At 44.8% G+C, this 21,990-nt stretch overlaps 1 protein-coding gene across 1 annotated transcript; it reads right to left on the reverse strand.

Annotated features, from left to right (window-relative positions):
- Positions 1–4,467: 4,467 nt before the first annotated feature.
- Positions 4,468–21,041, reverse strand: LOC134463869 (sodium/potassium-transporting ATPase subunit alpha-1). Its single transcript, XM_063217195.1, has 22 exons — positions 20,860–21,041; positions 14,656–14,781; positions 14,276–14,335; positions 13,764–13,967; positions 13,548–13,661; positions 13,132–13,266; positions 12,670–12,787; positions 12,186–12,454; positions 11,673–11,981; positions 10,682–10,816; positions 10,228–10,417; positions 9,760–9,935; positions 9,518–9,654; positions 8,729–8,879; positions 8,434–8,602; positions 8,164–8,318; positions 7,949–8,072; positions 7,129–7,274; positions 5,957–6,087; positions 5,423–5,524; positions 5,008–5,099; positions 4,468–4,701 (listed from the first exon to the last, which is right to left on the reverse strand). The coding sequence occupies exons 1-22, from the start codon at positions 20,869–20,871 to the stop codon at positions 4,673–4,675; spliced, it is 3,084 nt and encodes a 1,027-aa protein (XP_063073265.1). The 5' UTR covers positions 20,872–21,041; the 3' UTR covers positions 4,468–4,672.
- Positions 21,042–21,990: the final 949 nt, after the last annotated feature.

Below are 21,990 nucleotides of genomic sequence, written 5' to 3' on the forward strand. Positions count from 1 at the left end.
CACACACACACACACACACACACACACACACACACACACACACACACACACACACACACACACACAAGCACACACGCGCGCACGCACACACACAGCTTACTCTGCTGAGGCATTTAGTCCCCTGAACTTCCTGTGAGCAAGCTCCCGTAAGCCTTTTGTATGACCTTTTTATGACCAGTAGGGAGCTTTAAAGCAACACTAAGTGATTTTCTCAGCCCTTGGAAAATATGTTTCTAAATGTATTTCAGTCGTTCAGAGGTATTTCTGAATTCACTGTAAAATAGTGTGGCCTTTTCTCCAGGAATAAAGGGTGCGTCTGTCATTCCTTTGAAGATTGCATTGACTATTAGGCAAAAGAGTCCAAAGCACTACCCCATGTAAAATAAATGGTTTTTAAATACTTCTGAATTCGTTTTGCCTGCTGCACGGTCTAAGCCAGTTTGCGAGGGAGGGCTGTCTCTCTGTTTCTCATTTCTCTCTAATGAGTTAATCCACTTCCAACCTCTAGGGCAAATAAAGATATTATATAGGCCTACGTACGGAACGTAGTATTATTTTAATGGTTTGTGTGTTTACAAAGGGACCCAGTCATGAGGAGTTCAAAGCCATAAAAGAATTCAAGCAAGCAATTCGACAGTCTACAGTGTTTGGAAGGTAAATGCATTTGGTTTTTATTGGTAGGTATCCATTCAAAACAGACAGAAGTCATTAACATATTTTTGTCCTTCGGATATTTCCAGAAACAGAGTAGGCTAAATGCAATTCCGATCTGTGTTCTTTGTGCTGTCATGGTGTTACGGCCGACTCTTAAGGGGGGCCTTTAGCAAGTGCTCCACAGTAGCACCACTTGCCTTCAGTCAGAGTAAATGAGGCAGAAACTATTGAGGGCAATCTGAACACATACACTCCAGGCGTGTGGCCATTGGCAGAGACTGTTGCACTCTTTCTCTCTCTCCCCCCTCCGCTCCCTCTCTTTCTTTGCCCGGACCCCCTGCACTCCTCCATCCACCCTATCCCTCTCTCCGTTCTTAAGAGTCCACTTGACTGTGGAGCCAGTGGTGGTGCAGTAAAGCAAATGGGTAGGAGGGGGCGGCTAGCTCGCTAGCTGGGCTTCCAAATGTGCCCGCCGTTGCCCTGCCGACAGTCTCTGCACTTTTTCTGAAGTGACACCATCACAGAGCGTTGTTGCCATCATGCAGAATACATGCACAGGTCACACAAGCATGCCAGGCGATGTCCTTACACGCATACTCTACTACACGTAATGAAGAGATGGACAGAGAAAAGTAAAAGGGGATATAAAAAAAAACCAGAAAAGAGCTTCGAAACAGAGGGTGTTGCTATCACCCAGTCCAGTGAGTCCCACCACTCCACCTACACGGTGACCCTTCCCTGACCCCAGCACCCAAATATCTACATATGGTGTCACCCTTGAGATGACCTATTCTCTCCATCACTGACTCACTTCCTCCCAATCAGCTAGCTACGTATATAATTATGTTGGGTGTGTGTCTGCGGTCAGCTGTCCAAGTGTCGACAGACATGCTGGTTAATTCCTAACCTCCCCTTCACCTTAAGACGTGTTGTAACAGCGTTTGACTGGGAATTTTTTCCGAGGGTGTATCAGAGGTAGTGGGAGTTAGAGAGTAAGCTGCCTCTCTAACGCTCAATCTCCTGGTGCTAGTTTATTGGCAGTTTTCAGAGACGTTTTATCTTTTTTTCTGGTTTTTGTTTTTGTTTTGTTTTCCCTCCGGAGGGAGGAGAGGAGATCAGATGGCCGGTCCGATCCACCGCTGTGACACAGCCAGACAGACGGACAGAGCTGGCTGTACCTCAGGGGCAGTGTTAGCAGGTGGACAGACTTGGCCCGCAACCGAAATGTTAACACATTCACTACATGATACGATGCTCAAAACACAATTTAACTCGCACCCTTTGTGGTGCAATGTGTAGTGAATGTTGTGAAGATTTCAGACAAGGCCCAAAAGCATGACGACCCATGCGCCAAAAGTCAGGCCATAGAATAAGCAAAACAGGATTGACCTTAATCAAATTCGCTACCCTTTGGAAGACAAACCTCCCAACAGGTTTTAACAAACCCCAGTGTACTAACTCTACTGGCAAAGCCTTCACTAATGCTACCAGCACACGTTATAAACACAACAGAAAGTACTACAGAATGTTTCATTTAAATCACAGAAGGACTCCAAGCAGTTTTGGCAAATAGACAAACAGGCCAGTAGCAGATCGGCCTTTTCAGTTTCAGCTCAATTCAGTTGGCCATTCACAAACTCGGCTCAGCGCGCTGAATCCAATCCGCCATTATTTAGCGAGGAGGCAGCCATGTCCTGCCTCCACCATTAAGCGTGTTTGTATTCTTCCTCTTTCTTGCCTTTGAAGAGAAAAGGTTCTTTATGCTTCTCTTGGCCCCCACACCAGGCCTACTCCTCTCAGCCCACACACACACACACCATGCCTCTCTAATTTGGCTACTGACCAGCGCTGGAGTCCATGTGGCAGTGTGTCGCGCTAACAGTTTGTTCCAGTGATTAATCACGAATCTCAAAATGAAGTACAGAGGTAAGAAAGCCAGTACAAAACGAGTGATAAAAGGCCAGTTCCTATGGTCCTTGAAGCTTGGAGAAGGCTCTACTGTTGATCCAAGTGTTCTGCTATGAACCTAGGGAACTTCTCTCTGGCAGCATCTAAGCAGCTCTCAGCTCCTACAGCATCCAGTTCTGAGCTGAAACTCCTAATGTCAGTATAAATAACCTTGTTGGGTTTCATTGGGATTGTGGGGTTGTTCCCATAGAATAATCCTTTTAAGATGACCCAGATGGAAAAAAACAACCCTGTAAGTAAAGGGTTATCCTCAAAAACATCTTGAGCTAGGATCAGTTAGGATTCTTCTCTGAGGACAACCCCAGCGTTCCACCACCTGCTAGCCTTCAAAGAACAAGGGTGAAAGACAAACGAGTCCCAAGGAGTAATGTGATATGTGATACCGGCAAGCGTCCAAATGTTTGTTTGTTTGTCCCCTCGGGATCCCAGTGTGGGACCAGTGTTGCCAGATTGGTCTGTTTCCCGCCCAATTGGGTTGGTTAGGATGGCCGTGTAAAAAGGCATTTAGCAGAAAAACCTGCCCAATTTTCGTCATAGAAATCAATAGAATTGGGCGGGATTTTGTGCTTCTAGGCGGGTTTTGAGCATTTTTTGGGCTGGAAATCATCAGCCTCATCTGGCAACCCAGTGTGGGACGTGTTGGTTCAGCTGGTCCCAAGGAGATCAACTGGGTTTTTATTTTTGGCCGCCAAAGGTTGACATTCAGAGATGACTCTTAGGCCAAACTCCCCTCAGCAGAGACTTAACTCTCGCTGAGGTTACAGCAGTCATACATGTGCTTTCACACCAATTACATGGGATTTCGAAGGACACACTTTCACCAGCTTCACATGCCCGTTTTAGTGTCAATGTCATTCAACTATGTCACTAGGCAAACAGTCTGCCCTTAAATGACATGCAAAAGGAAGTATTGCACCATCCAAGGTCTTGATAACAAAACACTGAAGAGCAAGTTCAACGTTTGTAGGCCTATATAACAGTCTTGAACATTATTAAGTAGTAATAGTGCTAACAACTTTACAATTACTCCAAAACAACAAGGGTAATAGAATGACCTAGAGATAATTGGCCCGTTTGGGAAGGGTAGGTTGAGTTGGTTGAGGGGGCAAAAGAAGTCACAAATACAAGTCCTAGATCCTAAACCCTACAACAGTCATTGAGGTTGAGATTACGAGAAAAAAATATGAAGGGAGAATGGGTGGATAGATGGATGAAGGAAGGGAGACTATGCCAGAATATCCCTCCCTCACTTACTCACTCACTCTTGTCAGAGCACAGGAATGAACAAAGGAGGCAGGATTAGACATTCCAAACCCGCTTAACATGCCTACTCTCACTGTTCTTGAGCGCAAGGAGGCTACTGCTGCTTAAATTAGAATGACTGCAGTTAGATGCAAAGGATATTCATAACGTAAATAGAATATTTGCAACTCTTTATTTATTCAGAATGTGGCCGAGTTTCGGGCTCACCACACGTTTTAAGCCGAATACCTCCGATGTGCCGTTTGAAAACACCCTGCATGTAACTGCGGTCCTAACTATGATTCATACTGCAGCCAGAAACAGGAGGCAAAAGACGAAATACCACATGCTTTTTGGTGATGTTATCAGCATACGTTTTCATGGTCCCATTCAACATGACAGTAAAAAAAAAGCTTGTTTGTATTTGTATAGCCTCAATGCATATTAAATCTTTACCGTCTAGCATACATCTAGAACAATTCATGCACAGTGCCTGTGGGGTATAATTTAACACTGAAATAAAAAAATAAAATAACCTAAAACCAAACAAACAGGCAGCATTAACACAAGAAAAGAAATGGCTAACAAAAAAGGACACAAAAATAAAGAGACCTGACTTGAGTTTTATTTTGTCACTTCTAAAAACATGTATAAAATTGGTCCGACTTCAGAAACAAGGCACACAATGTCTTGGTTCAGGATTTCAGTGTTTGCATCGAGCATTCTATCCAAATGTAAAATTTTCTTTTTTTTCCAAGCAGCAAGACAACCATGCAAAGTCATAACCAAGTGATGCAGACAGGACTCTCTAGTAGTAGGTCTCTCTCTCCACCCAACCTGGAAAAATAAAAACAGATGGGGAGGAAGGGGGGGGGGGTGGTTGGTTTTAGATACTGTGGCACCCAAATGCAATATACTGTACATGTACGTAGGTGTTATACACAATATTCACACTTTGCTCCAAGCCATGCTTGGCTGGAGGAGACTCGTCATGAGGTACACATAAGCCTTGTTTTGATACCAGTGCTTGAGTTAAGCAGATTTTACAAAGGCCATAATGGCTGGGGCAACATGGTGGCAGTGGGAAGGGGAGTGGGGAGGGGTGCGTGCTATGATGGAGTTGGGTGAGGTCCACTCTCTTACCTCCTGGGCTGCGGCGCAGGATTAGCTTACGGATTTCATCATAAATAAAGATGATGAGGGAGTAAGGGAAGGCGCAGAACCACCAGTTTGGTCTGAAACAAACAAAATAAAAGGAGACAGGATTAATAACCACACACACATTCCATAAAGGTGGAAAACATTCACACACTCACACACACAATCTCACACACACACACACACACGTTCCATAAAGGTGGAAAACATTCACACACACAATTAAGACGGAAAACATTCTCACTCACACACACATACGCGCACACACACACACACTTTCAAAAAAACAAATACTAGCATTCCTTAAAAATGGCAAAGAATACGTATTCGGAAATGGCTTAACAGATTACAAGACTGTTGTTGGCCCTGTTCGAAAGGAATGGCTGTTGTCCAGACTTACTTGAGTGGGTACATTCTGAGTGCGACGTCCATGCCAGGACAGTATGACAGGAAGGCAGCCAGGGCTGTCTCTTCAAACAGGCCAAAGATGAGGATTTTGTTCCTGAGGATGGCAGAGACAAACAATGTGTCAGGTCAATAACGCTCTACTTTTCTGCACGACTGAGACCAGATTTTTAATCCTACGCGAGGAGATTGTGTTCACAGCTATCTTTTGTCTGCATGTCTGTCTAATAACAAAACAAAAGTCAATGTAATGAACATATTTTTCCTGCAATGTTTGATAGCGTGTCACTGCAGTCACCAGCCTTAAGTGCTTGTTTTTGATGTAAACTGGTTAATTGGTTCAAAGTTTCAAAATGTATCATGACGTCTACTAGGAAATGTTTAATGTTTCGTCACTGATTTCTGGGACTATGACTGGAGGTTTTTCCATCCTCACGTTCGACCGAGATTTGCAGTTCAGCAGCCAGACCTATCTGAATTGATCTAGTGTGCCGTTTTCCATAGTTATTATGTACTAAACTTGACTTACTTCATTCCTTGCTGGAAGACCGAGTTCCTTCTGGTCTTGCAGATAATCACATCAGCCCACTGCACAACCACAATACTGGCAAAGAAGGCCGTGTGGCATGTAAACTCCACAATCTTCCTCTGTTCGTAGGTCTGGAAAACACAAAATAGTACACATCAGGGAGAGTTTTCTTCCCCGTGAATCCCTGACAAAAATCTTATCTTCCCGCTGATGGCCCCTCTTCCTAACAAGCAACAGTAACTTTTAATTCTTGGCATGCAGCCAGCAAATGAGAATGGTTGGGAGTTTTCTGATGCCTAGATTGTTAAAGAAATGTGAAAACAAGACAGACAGAATTTGAATTTGAAGACAGTGGAACAATTGGCCATTTTAGAACAATGTGCTGGTCCTAATGGTACTTGTGACAATCGAATCAGTTGAAAAATGATCCTACATGACCAACAATAATCCTAGTACAATAATCCCTTAGATGTAACTACGTGCATGATCAGTTCACAGGAACAACTTAGCGCACCATCTCTGCATTACATCAGTTTCATGATGATCAGAAAATATATTTTTGTGATTTGGTATTGAGCAAGATCAAAGAATATGGCTGTGCACCGAGACCATTGCCTTGTTAACCACACAGAATGCCTTGGGAGTTTTTCCTTCAGATTGCATAATATTGCCTCTGCGTTAATCGCCAATCATTTCCCCATCAGCTCTAACTTGCTTATTTTGCTGCTGAAAGGCTGGATGTTGCTGCAGACAGATTTTAAGGATGCCACAAATTCTTTCTCTGATGTCATCAAAAAAGTATGTGCAGTGTGCTTCCATTCATCTACCAGTAATGACGAGGATCAAGACTACTGGTGTTCATTGGATTCTTGTACTACAAAAAATGTACTGCGCAACAATAGCCTGATCTTCATTGACTTTCAAATCTTTTCAAGACTTGGTCTGACCAAGAGCATGACAATTACATTTTCCCATACGGCTTGGTTGACCTGCCTCCCTCGGTTTGCAACTGGTTGTTTGCTTCCAGAGAAAGTGGGAGAAATTCCTGATTTTTCTGGAGCTCAGAGACAACATTTGTATTGCTCCTGGCCTGACTAGAAGCAACGCTGGTGTTGTGTCACTAGGAGGGCGCAGCCTGGCTAGCGCAACTATGGACTGAACTAGACACTTACCCACTGCTGCCCGTAACTATCCTCCAGATCGTTGCAGCTCTTGTCATCCCAGTCGACTCTGATGCCCAATAGTCTTGAGGGCAGGAAGCCGTTTTCGGCCAAAATGACAAAGTATGTGAAGAAGCCTGCCAGGGCCTGGATCATTCCTGCAGGGGTGTGCGAAGGGGGAAAGCATGGGTGAGATCTAGGGCTGTAACAATTCACTAAACACACAATTCGGTTCATATAATCACCTTTGACATAAGTTTCGATACACCTCACGAGTTTTTTTAAATGTATCTTTGAAATGATATGATATGAAGGTTGGGAGCACCATCACATCATATCATGTGTTTTCTGGACTTAAGAGACAGGACTTTGAAAGGGTGTATCACTATACTGCCTTCTTGCACCACAATTCAGTATTGTGGTGGATCTGCGTATCGCGATTTCTCGGTTCGATACAATATCATTACAGCCCTAATGAGATCAGAGCCCACTTCATTAGAACTGTGCACAAGTCTAACACTAGTGAATACACAGCCATTGCATTTCAGACATTCTGGGGCTTGTGGCACAAAATGCCCAGTTGCCTTCTCCAAGGTCACCTGAAGGTCACCTCTAGACTACCTTTCACATAAAACTGCTTATTTCATTGGTAAGAGGAAAAAGGTATTCTCTAGTTAATAAGCACTGTGCTGCGGTGAACATGCTTTAACATTTCACAAGTCTATCTTGAAATAAGCTCTTTCAGGAGAAAGAAAAGAAAACTTTACAGAGACAATCGGGTAATTCACGCTGAAATGCAAAGCATTTGCCTGGAAGGAAATTCACTGCTTACCAATCTGCCCATAGGCCATGCTAATTAGTCTTTCATTTACTAGTTTGTCTGTCTTGGGATTTCTGGGCTGTCTCTTCATGATGTCACTCTCTGCCATTTCGTAAGCCAGGGAGATGGCGGGAACCTAGAAAAAATATTCATATAGTCAGAGATATGTTGAAGTCAACATTAACTTGATGAGGACAACAAGTGACACATCTGAAGGGCTCCCTTACCATGTCAGTTCCCAGGTCGATACACAGGATGGTGACTGTGCCCAGGGGCAGGGGGATGTTGGCGATAATGAAAAAGAGGAAGGGTGTAATTTCGGGGATGTTACTGGTCAGAGTGTAGGCAATGGACTTCTTCAAGTTGTCGAAAATCAGGCGACCTGGAGGAAAAAAAGAAAAGAATTACTATTTAATTCCTATGGTATGCACATGCCAAATCACTTCCCCGGGGCTTTAGCAAACAATAAATTAAGTGGCACAAAAGTTCTCAGTCACCTTCCTCGACTCCTGTGACGATGGAGGCAAAGTTGTCATCCAGAAGGATCATGTCAGCAGCCTGCTTGGAGACGTCAGAGCCGGCGATACCCATGGCAACACCGATGTCAGCCTTCTTCAGGGCAGGGGAGTCGTTCACACCATCTCCTGTCACAGCCACAATGGCACCCTGTAGATCAAACGGCACAAAAACAGATCAGTGCTGTTAAAAAAAGGGCAACGCCATCAAGGAAAACCATATTCCGCCTTTGTGAGGAAGATCTAATTTGCCGCGTGAACCATTCGTGTCCCTTACCTGTCTCTGGCAGCCTTCTACGATGATGAGCTTCTGCTGTGGAGATGTTCTGGCAAACACAATCTCAGTGTGGTACTTGAGGATGTCGTCCAACTGCTCCGCCGTCATGTCCTTCAGCTCAGAGCCGTGCACCACGCAGGCCTTGGCATCTCTGAAGAGGCAAGGAAAAGGCAGACAAGGTGGTTAAAGCAAAATAATAATACTTTTGGCAAAATGTCTCCAACATGTACATTGCACATGTTTCTGTGAGTGAATCTTCTTCAGTGAATGAGAAACAGACAAATATCTGATCATTTCAGTGAGCGGATTAACCTGTGTTTTAATGCGAAGACTATGCCTTCTCCCAGAAAATAGTTTCTGGACTGTCAAAAAAAGCAATAGCGAGTTGTTTGAGAGAATTAGCACTACACTCACTGTACAGCTGTACAGTGTGATTCTATGAGCGTAAATTCATTTAAAAAAAAGTCATTCTATGATTTCATATGGGATCAATAACACATGTTCTCTCTGCTATCTTCACTACCACTGAGGGAACACAGAAGAAAATTGAACCGTTTGGTCCATTTAGTGAAGTATAAAATGATTTCAGTGAGGTGGTATTCCCTGTGACAGAATGTAACTGAATCTCTAAGACTACATGTTATTGCGGGTAATAGTATAGCTTCTGGCGAGACAAAAATGTAATGGCAAGATAGCTGAAGATAAAGACAAGACCTGGATAAAATGTTCCAAGTGTTTCTAGGCGCGTATGAATACTTTGAAAGGCTACAGTTACAAGTGGCATCCTACCTTGGGTTGACTTCGGTAATGGGGATGTTGAGGCGAGCTGCAATATCCTCCACGGTCTCATTTCCCTCAGAGATGATGCCCACACCCTTGGCAATGGCCTTGGCAGTGATTGGGTGATCACCAGTCACCATGATGACCTGGAAATTTAATAGAAAAAATAAAAAAATATATCATCACATAGATGATCATGTTTTACCATACACTGACTAAATCATTCAGCAAACATGGAGAACAGTCCATACCTTGATACCGGCACTCCTGCATTTGCCGACAGCATCGGGCACAGCGGCACGGGGAGGGTCAATCATGGACATGAGGCCAACGAAGCACAAGTTCTCGGTGGGGAAGTTCACCTCCTCTGTGTCAAAGGTGAAGTCTTCAGGGAACTGATCGTCGGGCAGGTTGTAATGGCAGAAACCTGAAACAAAAAGGAGCGGACTCAAAAAGATGAAGTGAAAGCACTAGGACATGGGTCTGGTCGTTAGGCAGTTCCATAAGGCAAAAACCCCAAAATCAAATAAAGGGATGCGAAAAAAGCTGTTGCGCTAAATTGCTACAAAAAAACATGGGCCTGTATGGCTATATAGGAAAGAACAAGGTTGATGTCAGTCAATCATCAGTACAACAAGTCTATTTATGCCAAAATCTATTTACACAGTTCTAGTATATCTTTAGAAAAAACGAATAGACATGATGTGGCATCATCGTACCGAGCACTCTCTCTCCCAGACCACCCAGTTCCAGGTAGGCGTTCTGGAAGGCTTCCTTCAGCTCCTCATCCAATGGCTGCTCGACACCCTGAAGCAGGATGGTCGAGCAACGGTCCAGGATCCTCTCTGGAGCTCCCTTCATCACCAGTAAGTGCTTGGTCTCGCCACCAGGGATCTTGTGGATGGAGAGCTAACAGGGAAACGAAAGAAAAATACTAAGTCATCCTGCAGCAGTTTGGTGTCAGACTCATTTATATTTATACTTAGATCTCTAGGTATTATATCTGGAGCCTAGCCTTTAGTTTTGTTAGTAGCATACGGTTTTGACCAATTGGATGAGAGGTTTGCCAACATTATACACTGAGCTGTGCACAGTACCCATGATCTCTTATGGTGGGCAGGTAACTGTGAGGTAATGCTGGGCTTAGTCTTTAGGGCAAGTAATAACTTTTACCTGGTATTTGTTGGTGGAGTTGAAGGGGATTTCTGAAATCTTGGGGTGCTTGTTTCGCATCTCCCTCACCGAGCCACAGCACAACTCAATGCACTTCAGCAGGGCGGACTCGGAGGCATCACCAGCAACATCTCTCTGCAGATGTCAAAAATAGCAAACACAGTTAACAGAAGCCACATTTTTTCATAGCCACCAGTTTCTGCCCTCGAAGACCTCACAAGTGCCCAGTTCTCATTCACTTTTAGCTGTTGCAACTGACATGTTGTGTGGGAGTGAAGTTTAATCGAGCCGTGCGATGATGTGAAGTCACCAGGCTTTGCCCAGGAGCAGGGCGCAGAAGGTGCGTGGGGGATAGTGGGTGGCGGGCTGGAGACTATGGGCAATAAAATGGTAGGCACAGAGGGGTGGCACAGAGGGAGTCTTTCACGTCACGCAGGGAATGGGGGAAGTGTGAGCTTGTTTACAGCCAGTTCCCTGCCGGCTCTGGGGAGGAACATGGAGCTCTGTAGAGTCCCCAGGGTAGCCGCCGGAGGGAGGCAGCTACCAGCAGCACCACACAGAGCAGCAGGCAAATAACAGAGAATAACAAGGCCTTGTGCAGAGGAAAGAGAGGAGGAGGCAAACAGTGCCAAGAACAAACAGTTCAATTATGGTGCTAAACAGCCAGGGCAACCTTACAAGATTTTGTAGAGATAGAGATATTTTGGGTCGTTTTGGCACATTGCTATGACCCGTAAAAGGCTTTCATTATGGTGGCGGACTAATGATACCCTTTCATTTTGAGGGAGAGGAGTAAGGCAGAGCCAAAAAGTCTTGTTGCGCGAAAACAAGATTGCTAGGAAGGGGAATATTTCAGAAATAGAGGAGAGTGTGTTTAATCGGCACGATACATGTTTTGAGGGGAACTATACACTCACAATGACATTGAAAGGATCTCACATCAGCGCATACATGAGATATCTTTGCTACTTCTTGATTCAACGCTAATCACCTTAAGGATGGGGACCTCTTCTTGGTCTGCCAGGAAGACAGCACGGTTGCACAGGCCAGCCACACGTGCAAGTGAAGTCCAGGTAGCGGAGGTGCGGTCGAAAGAGGTTCCTGTCTGGTTCTCAGTGGTGTCGGCTTCGTGGATCTGGTTGTCGAACCACATGTGGGCGACAGTCATGCGGTTCTGGGTCAGGGTTCCGGTCTTGTCAGAACAGATGGTGGAGGTGGAGCCCAGAGTTTCCACGGCTTCCAAGTTCTTCACCAGGCAGTTCTTCTTGGCCATACGCTTGGCAGTCAGGGTAAGACACACCTGCCATTGGAAATAGATGGGCAAGAATTCAACTGAAAAATCTTACTATGCTACAAAGAGGAACAATGAGTCCTGCAAAAAGTCCTGGAATGTTCTGAAAGGCACAGATAGTGTGATCGACTGACAGAAATCAAACCTGTGTCATTGCATTAGCATCAAAGACTTCGTAATTGAACGTGACAAGACTACGGACTGCATACTCACAGTGACAGTAGCCAGGAGACCCTCGGGCACGTTGGCCACAATGATACCGATGAGGAAGATGACGGCCTCCAGCCAGGTATAGCCGAGGATGAGGGACAGGATGAAGAAGGAGACACCCAGGAAGACGGCCACGCCCGTGATGATGTGGATGAAGTGCTCGATCTCGATGGAGATGGGGGTGCGGCCCACTTCCAGGCCAGAGGCCAGGGTGGCGATACGGCCCATCACAGTGCGATCACCAGTGTTGATGACAATACCTCTTGCAGTACCTGTGAATCAAATGGAATAAAAAAACGTCAATAATAGCAGATGTTTAGCTGTTCTGAATCTTACATACAGGGGAATTTAGACAGCTAAAACGTCAATATGGCTGTCACATATGATTGATTGTCATGGTTTTAAAAAGTAGGTAAGGATTATACGTAGTTGCCTACATTCGAAGGCATGCACGATTCCATTTCAACCAAACGCATGTTGAGCATACCTTCGACACAGTTGGTGGAGAAGAAAGCAATGTTCCTGGTCTCCAGGGGGTTGTCGTTGGAGAAGTCGGGGGTACGAGTCTGTGGCTCAGACTCTCCAGTGAGGGAAGAGTTGTCCACCTGAGCAAAGGAAGGCAAGAGGATAAGTCAAGATTTAATAACTTATTGCCATGCAACTTGTGCAGGTTTCCGAGGACTTGTGGCAGTGTAGTCATTGGCAGACGACAGAAAAACACCCAGGGCACAAAACAATGTAAACATTAACGTGAACCCTGCAAATACTGCCAAAAATGTACATAGACAGAAGGGTGGTCTGGTCATTGACCTACCTAGCAGCCATGAGCAGGAGATGCCTACAATCGCATGCACAGTACACTCTCTATGTAATGTATGGGCCGTCATTCTACGTATCTGAAATGTCGACTGCCTCAATCAATTTCAGTCTATGTTTCAAAGTGTTGTACCTTGCAGCCATGAGCAGAGATGATACGCAGGTCAGCAGGGATCCTGTCTCCACCCTTCACCTCCACCAGATCTCCAGCAACCACCTCCTCGGCGTTGATGCTCATCTTCTCACCGTCACGCAGAACAAGGGCTTGCTACAGGATTGACCAGAAATGGAAGCAGGGTTAGGGTTATAGCTAACAGTAGCTCAAAATTGACAACATATACTGTATGACAAGCATCAGAGTTGAAGACAGTCGTCCTTGAGTCAAGCTCCAACAACTACACTCCAACTACACTAGCCACTTAGCAACTGTATTGGTTGACCTTGAAAAATCACATTGCAACCAAATGAATTGTTAATATGCAGAATTAACAACACTTTCGAAACATGGTCCTGAACAGACCTAAAGCAGACTGGACTGGGTTTATGTACCTGAGGGACCAGGTTCTTGAAGGAGTCCATGATCTTTGAACTCTTGGCCTCTTGGTAGTATGAGAAGCATCCAGTGATCATCACGACAGCAGACAGCACGACTCCCAAGTACAACTGGACGTAGAAACAAAAGCAGGTCAATAGGGACACAACCCACAGATTGATCAGGTATTGGGCAGCAGCCTGGCCAAAAGGTAGAAAGAGGAGTTTCCTTACGTTATCGTTTGCAGGTTCGTCCTCGGAGGCGGCCTGGATGCCGTAGGCCAGGAAGCAGAGGATGGCTCCGATCCACAGCAGAGTGGAGAAACCTCCAAAGAGCTGCTTGCAGAACTTCACCCACTCTGGGGTGGTGGGGGGCGGGGTGAGGGCGTTGGGGCCGTCACGGGCAAGGATCTCTTTCGCTTTCGCAGAGGTCAATCCCTGCAAAAAAAACCAACAAAATTAAAGAGGAACTTCTTTCATCTTTATTTCACCTGCCGAACCACCAGAGATTTCACACAAAGAGCCTCAAGAACATCATGACAGTTTGATGCCATGTGCGTTGACTAGATTGAAGGCCATTGGTGCAAATTGAAGTCTTGTGGGTATTGGTAAAGTTCCATTTTAAATGGCTTCACATCATCCGGCAGGCTTGTGTTCTACACATGGCAAATGGTACGGAGCTGAAATGTCAAACATTAGAATCACAGAAATCAAAGCAGTTCAGAACAGGCTTTTTAGATACTCACCCTGGTCAGGTCAGTGCCATATTTGCGGTTCAGCTCGTCAAGCGTCAGTTTATGGTCATCCTAAAGGGAAGAGGAAAGGGGAAGAAAAATCAATAAAATAAAAAAACAGTTACGTGGTTGTATTTGGGATTTGCCCACCATTTGGAGAAGGCCTTTTAAGGGGGGAGGGGAGGAATAACTATAGACATTATACATAATTTACATAGACTAATGTACAGAAGTTGCATCATAGCTTTTCATTACATTATTTATGTACTACACTGTGTGCACTTCAAAGTACCGTAGGTGCCCGTCATCTTATTGTAATGTGTACAATGACAATAGGCACTTTCTATTCCATCCTATATTCATTTATGTCTATGGGTAGAGCAGTGCCTTACCAAGTCAACCTCTTTCTTCAGCTCGTCCATATCCCTCTCCTTCGCCTCCCTCTTCGCCTTGCCCTTCTTGCCCGACTTGCCCCCCTGCTCGGAGGTCGCAGCGAGCTCATATTGTTCCCGTCCTTCCTGTGGCACCAGAAAAACAAGAATGATTAGCACACAAGAAAGAAAGAAAGTTGTAGGGAGCAAGGAAAAAAGAAAGAAAGAAAAATGGAGAAGGATATACAGAGAGAAAGGGTGAACAAATAACTAAAGAAAGAAAGAAAGAAAGAAAAATGGAGAAGGAAAGACAGAGAGAAGGGGAAAAGAAAGAAAGAAAGAAAGAAAGAAAGAAAGAAAGAAAGAAAGAAAGAAAGAAAGAAAGAAAGAAAGAAAGAAAGAAAGAAAGAAAGAAAGAAAGAAAAGCTCTCTAACCCCTTGTGGATGTTGTACTTCATGCATTTCACAAAAACACAATCCAACAAAGATTATCCCCAAAACAGATTTTTCCTGTGTCGTCACCTTGGACCTTTTGTCTGCCCCTGGTCCAGGCCCTTTCAGGGCAAAGTCGCTTTGTGACAATGTGGTATTGTTTGCAAATACAAAAAAACACCCTAACAACTTAAACAGAAGCAATCAGTTTTGTGGCAGATCTGTTTGTTCTGTATCTACATGTGCCTCAACATGAAAACATTGCCATGGTTTTGTGCCATTATGTCGCTGGAACAACTGCATGTACGGTGTCTAAGCTCTTTATAGCGACTGATTTAAGAGGTTAAAGGCAGCCTTAATGTACATCAGCTGAAGGATTACTGTTATGGAAGCTAAATAAACATGGGCAACACATACACACTACAGTTGAGATCATCACCCTTTGACTTTTCATATTATGCAACAAAAGCAATGGCGACGATAGCAAGGCTGAAAGAGTCCAGTTTGAGCACTGGATAGTCTGATGGCTGATTTGTGATCTGACTCCACTCTAAAATGGTGAACGTTCACAAGAGTCTGGGGTGCAAAACCAGTCAGAAGTCTTAAGCCTACAGCACCCTGTAACTGGACCACAAAAATGGCATTCCACATAAACAACTTTCCACACTTTTTCAAGCAGTAAAGGCTGAACTGGGACCCAAAAAAAACCCCCAGGCATTTTTGACGTAGATCAAGGCCTCACACATCCCCCATGTTTTTCCATGATATTATGTAGATTGTGTTTATTAAAGATGGATCAATGGGCCTCTGCCCCATCTAAAATGGTGGGCCTGTCTCTAAGAAGAAAAAAAAAAAAACTACAACAATACTGCCCTACAAAGGCAAAGTGCAGTAACTACATATGTCAAAATTGAGTTTAGACTGAAAATGCTCTTCCCAACACCTCCTTAATCTTGTGATAAAGCCTTATGGTCCAAATGTGTCCCATTTTAGAGATATTGCCATGTCAGATTTGCAGTAACTGTAATATCCAACCTTACACCAAGGCTTTGATGGCCTTTTTCTCAGTTTTCAATGCTGTCGTTGTTATTGCTCTTTGCCTTTGTAGGGCAGAATAACAATACCCGGAAATCCCACCGTGAAAATAGCCTACCTGTACCCTGTATGCCAGATTACCAATACAGCTCTGAATATGGTTGTGTTTGGGGAGAGGAACAATGGCACAAGTTCATATATACAATGGATGGGGCGTGGGCTCGACAAGCCCACCAAAGACAGCCAGTCGGCTTGTCTTTCTCACATCTCTCTGATAAAGGGCTTACTAATCAGTTGCCCCAAGTCTAGACGCCTGACACCTTAATCCTGCAAATGTATTTAGCGCGAGCATTGCTCAATCTGCCAAGTCCTGACTGTGCAGTACTGTGCCATTCCATGCGGAGCGGAGTGGTGCCATATTCCTGTCATCCAGCAACCACCATGATTTGAGCTTGTGATCCTGCTCCTACTGGTGTCTGTGTGTGTGTGTGTGTGCGTGCCGTAAAATGTGCAGGCAGGCTGCAAAGCCATCGCCCCTGACTAAAGCGAACAACAGCAACAGATAATAAACATCCACTGAGGGCTCCACCGGCATCCACCAGCCTCATGTTTTATTCATTGTTAACCTGACAAGTTGATGATTCCACGAGCACCACCATTTGACTCTTTGCAGCACTTTGCAGTTTACCCCAGTTTACCAAAATGAACCTCAGCAATTCCACAAAGTACCACAACAAAGCAACACAAGTGGAAACACTCATGTATGGCAGAGCACTCAGTTGCTTTGTATGTTATATTGTGCATGTGTGCAAAGACTGTGGCATGCTGCTCAATGATTAGTAAGAATTACCATTAATAACCATGGTAATTCACCATCTACCAACCTGTTACAACACAACAACCAACCCGCAGCTTCCTGCAAGAAAACAGTGGAAAACAAAACAAGAGGAGGGGAAGGAGAGAGAGAGAGAGAGAGAGAGAGAGAGAGAGAGAGAGAGAAAGAGACAGAGAGAGAGAGAGAGAAGAGAGAAGAGAGAGAGAGAGAGAGCTAATAGGGGCTGTTCTGGCTCCTAGAAATGCTATCTCGGGCCCTTGGGGCACAGCGGGGGCCCCTGCAGTCTTTCCATCAGAAGGGGCAGTGGGGCCACACGCGCACACACACACACACACACATACTCATGCGCTCGCGTACACCCACAATAAACATGCACCCACTAAAAATCGACAGCGTGTTAAGCGCAGTCGCATGCTACATCAGTGGGTGTACTGCGATACAGTATGCAGAGAGGGATGAGAGGTACTGGTACTGGTGGCTGTGTTGCTACTGGTTGTGGTGGTGGCGAGATGCAGGAATTTCACAGACACCTCTCAGAAATGCGCCATGTTTTTCTTTCGCCTGGGTGTCGTGGAGGACAGAAAAACAGTTGTCTCTTTGTTGATGATCTTGCTGGACTCTTGTTTTTCAACATGACTAAATGATGTCAGAGGAGGAAAAGATGGAGAAGAGGGGGATAGAATAAACGAGAAGAAGAAAAAAACGAGAAGAAGGCCTTGTATGCGCGCGTGTGTGTGTTAAATATTATCATGCCGCACCTTAGTGCTTGACTCAGGCATACTTAGGTGTATGTGGTTCTGTGGTGGAGTAGGTGTGCACCGCGTGGCGCAAGGCAGACTATTATGTCAGAGTCGAGAATGAATTGAGGCATTGAAAGTGAAAGAGAAAACCCACCACGTGCGAGCAATAGGAGAGCTACTTGGCTTTTTCCCACGATGCACTGCTTCAAAAACATAAGCGGGGGGAGGGGTTAAAAAAACCTACGGTTGCCCACCTTTGAATATTTTTTGACGTTGACAGCACAGCAGGCAAGGTGAGGCTTTCTGGCACGTCACTATTCTACCCCCAAGCTCTGAGCTCAAACACCACACATTTTTTCTCTTCACCTCACACCACTCTACCCTCTCGTTTCTTGTGTGCGTGCCAAAAAACAAAAGCACTCACTCAACCATATCACTTCCCACCCTGGCTCTACACCTCCCCACCACCCCTCCTCCTCCTCCTCCTCCTCCTCCACCACCTTCCCTCTGGGACTTTGCCCTGTTGCCATGGGCAATGCAGCCACACCTCTGGATATCTCAATGGCTGGAGTCACGTGTCCCACCCCCTCTCTCTCCCTCTCCCTCTCTCTCTCTCTCTCCCTCACTCTCACTCTCCCTCACTCTCCCCCCACCCTCCCTTTGTTGCAGGAGGAGCCCATTGAAAACCAGCAACAACCCAGCACACGCACAAACTCTCCTCTCTAGTGACCTGCGCGAGGGCAAAAAAAAAGAGAAAAAAAGAAAGGAACAGAAAAAAAGAGAAGTGCCTTCAACAGGCCATTGCACTTCATCTTGTGTACAGCACCCCCAAATTGGCCACATGGCAGCAATAGCTTTTAAATAGCTGGACTTGTCTGTCCAGTGAAACAGCACCGTCTGGCTAAGCAGAACCAGTTTGTTTTTTACGGTAATGGAAAAAAAAGGCAGTCACAGTTTGTCAACCTGTGTTCCATTCAAATCCCCTTGGTGAAGCACATTACACAGATGGAAAAAAAAGTTAAGTGTGGATAAAGTAGATCGGCCTTCCCTCTGTGTGTGTGTGTGTGTGTGTGTGTGTGTGTGTGTGTGTGTGTGTGTGTGTGTGTGTGTGTGTGTGTGTGTGTGTGTGTGTGTGTGTGTGTGTGGAGATCACGGGTGACAAAAGGGCCCACTAACGCACAGTGACTGTTGAGCGGAAAGAATGTTAAGTCCTTGGAGAGCACAGAGACGGTCTCAGACAGGCATGCACCCTTCTGGGATGAAGGTGTGTGTGTGTGTGTGTGTGTGTGTGTGTGTGTGTGTGTGTGTGTGTGTGTGTGTGTGTGTGTGTGTGTGTGTGTGTGTGTGTGTGTGTGTGTGTGTTGGGGGGGTTGAAAATGGCCTGCTGGGCCCAACACCTGATAAAAGCCATGCAGTCTTTATCCGTGACTCTGGAATTAGTCATTACAGTCCATAGCCTTAGTGCTGGCATAGCCAGTTCACTCGCATACCGTTAGGTCAAACCCCCACCCAACCCTTTCACACGTATATAATACAATGATGTTCCCCAAAATATATTGTGCAAGACAAGAGGCATGGCGTAACCAAAGGGACCCAATAGCTCTTGGGAAACAGGGCTTTACTACACGCATGACTGGTGGCATCCAGCATGGAAAAAAACACCCTCCCGCCGTCCTGATTTTCTCTCCACGGCCCCTCTGGACAAAGAACCAACTGTCATACGCATAAAGTGGCCCATCAGTTCGGAGTGGGACATACCTCTTTGCACCTAAAAGCATTCCCGTTTCTCGTTGCATCATTTCAAGTCGATGGCGCTGCGCACTGTGTACACACGGTGACAGGGAGTGGTGCGCCAACTGTTTGAATGCAACAGCCAGCTTTGAGGCAGGGAAGAAAAACATGCCACTCGCATGGCAAACGTTGAAACGCACTTCATTCTCAACAGCATGTTTGTTATTTGGCCCATCCGAGTGTGACACTGTTTTTTTTTTAACAGGAAACGTTCAAGTCTGTCCAGGAATAAGACAAGCGCGTCATTCAGCAGTGACAATGACGCCTGGCATCCAGTACATTTCCCTAAATTAGTGGCACATACTCACATCATATGAATATATTAATACATGAAAAGCACTTGTAACTTGGTCAGAAACTATTTACATGGCGCATGAACAATGTATGTCACACAATACCAACACAATCACTATAGAAGTGGTCAGATTCTATTGCGCCAACTTTCTCTTCCTTGTACACATACCGCCATCCACCTTCTACGTAATGGCTAGGCAGGCCTTCATCATCCGTTTCATACTAGTATTGCGACATTCATAGAGTTAAGGCGCCATGAGAGGAACTCCACGCACCTATCCCCAAGTATGATATTCTAACTATCATCTTGTTCAAAAAGACAATTTACCTGCTCCGAAAGAGCCAACACAACATCTACTTTGACCTCGTTCTTCTGCCCAAATATACAACGCAATTTTGTATCAATCGATTTCCGCTAAGAATGTTACAAAAAAACACGTTGCATCAACTTTCCCTTTGTTGTAATTGCGCGACCAGACAGATTGTCAGACAAACTTGCTTGTCACTAAAACATCTACCCGACTAATTTCAAGGTAGTGGTAACGAGCTCGGTTAAACATTCTCTAGCTCAGCCACCGACAACACACAACCCTGCGAAGTCATGTCAGAGGAAGTTTCCACGCATGCTACACTAAAGCAATCTTTTGGTTACTCTTCGCCATTATCATGCGTTTTCCCCCTTTTCCTTGTTACACTTTTCTGGAGAGGAGTTTCTTGTGTTTCTGTCACACAACATTATTTGCACTGTTATCGTCCGATAAAAATGACTAAACTAAAAAAGTTGCCAAGGATGACTCAAAAATAAGTCAACAGTTGCTAACCAGCTATGCTTACAGACTCCAGTGAATGCCACTTTCACGGGAGGAATTGCGGAAGTCTAGTTCTGTGCGCATCGCAGGCATTTTGAGCTTCAGTCGATTCATTCGTATGTTCTCTTAACATCACTTTTTGAACTACCAATTACAACTTTTTCATCTTCACCAAGCAACAATGAACGTGGGAATTATCCCCCCACCCACCAAAAGCCAATTTTAAGATGTAAATAAACCCCACATGGTCAGTTTAAAGATTGTGTGAAGAAAATAAGGGTATACTTACTCCGCGTCCCATTTTTATTTAAAATATGTACACGACTTCTTGAATACTCCAGTAAGAGTTTCCTTAAAACTCTACTAAAATCTTAATAAAATGAAGTTTTAAAAAATCCTGGATGCGTCCTCGCCACACGCGTCACACCATCCGGACACGCATCCAAGCTCCCTCGCCTTCACAAGCCTCCAATACTTATATGTAGTGTGTCTTTTGCTCGTGACGTCTACTGCCTTTGCCATGGTAACATAGAAGTAAGAGGCGGGGTCTATCTTCTTATTGAGAGATTTCAGTGGAATCAGTTTCACATATTATACTCAAAAGGTTTCCTTTTGTCAGTTAAACAAATAATGGTTGCACAGCTTCTTTTAATAAGTAGAAGCGTGCCTATTTAATTGTGCCTGATAACTCTGGTTGCGCGCCCGCGCGCTTGTGTGTGTGTGTGTGTGTGTGTGAGAGAGAGAGAGAGAGAGAGAGAGAGAGAGAGAGAGAGAGAGAGAGAGAGAGAGAGAGAGAGAGAGAGATATTTGGAATAATCATTCAATATTGCTTCTTTTCCTCTTCAAATTCCTGGTGAGAATAAAAACAGCTGATTACCAATTTAGTGAAACATGGATTGCTTTTCCTTTATCCATGCAGACCATACAATTTTTGCATCTTTGTGTCTTGTAGAAACCAATATTACTCCTATTGTACATGGTTTTGAGGGCATGAGCTTATGCAATGTTTTTCATAATGAGAATTGCAATTGCATCACATCACATGACTACACAGTGACGGTAAGACATGCACTGGATTGAGGTCTGTGGAATAAACATAGCCAATTATTAAAATCATCATTCACATTAATGGAATATGTAATTGGTCTTTGATTGCAATTTGTGCCTCTCCTTCAGTCTCAACTCGTAGATGTATTGTTATTTTCCATACCTGCAGTCAGCAGCAACATTGTCTTACTAAAGCCCTGTTACGAATGCAGAGCAGGGCCCATGCCTAAAAACAGGACATTGCCACTGAGAGACTGCATGTATGCATGTGTGTGCAAGCTTGCACGCGTGCCTATGTTGAAGTTATTCTCGAAGTGAGAGCTAAAAATATCATGAATTTTATTTACACACTGTGGGCTCGATCCTACCATCG

Source organism: Engraulis encrasicolus, chromosome 15 (assembly GCF_034702125.1).
Source record: "Engraulis encrasicolus isolate BLACKSEA-1 chromosome 15, IST_EnEncr_1.0, whole genome shotgun sequence".
Lineage (NCBI taxonomy): Eukaryota > Metazoa > Chordata > Actinopteri > Clupeiformes > Engraulidae > Engraulis > Engraulis encrasicolus.

Bases quoted from the DNA above. Each gene is read 5' to 3' on its own strand.
- LOC134463869 (XM_063217195.1), bottom strand. The intron at 11,982-12,185 runs GTGAGTATGCAG...TTCCAATGGCAG, and splicing joins GTCTCCTGGCTACTGTCACT to GTGTGTCTTACCCTGACTGC. The intron at 8,880-9,517 runs GTAGGATGCCAC...TTGCCTCTTCAG, and splicing joins ATTACCGAAGTCAACCCAAG to AGATGCCAAGGCCTGCGTGG.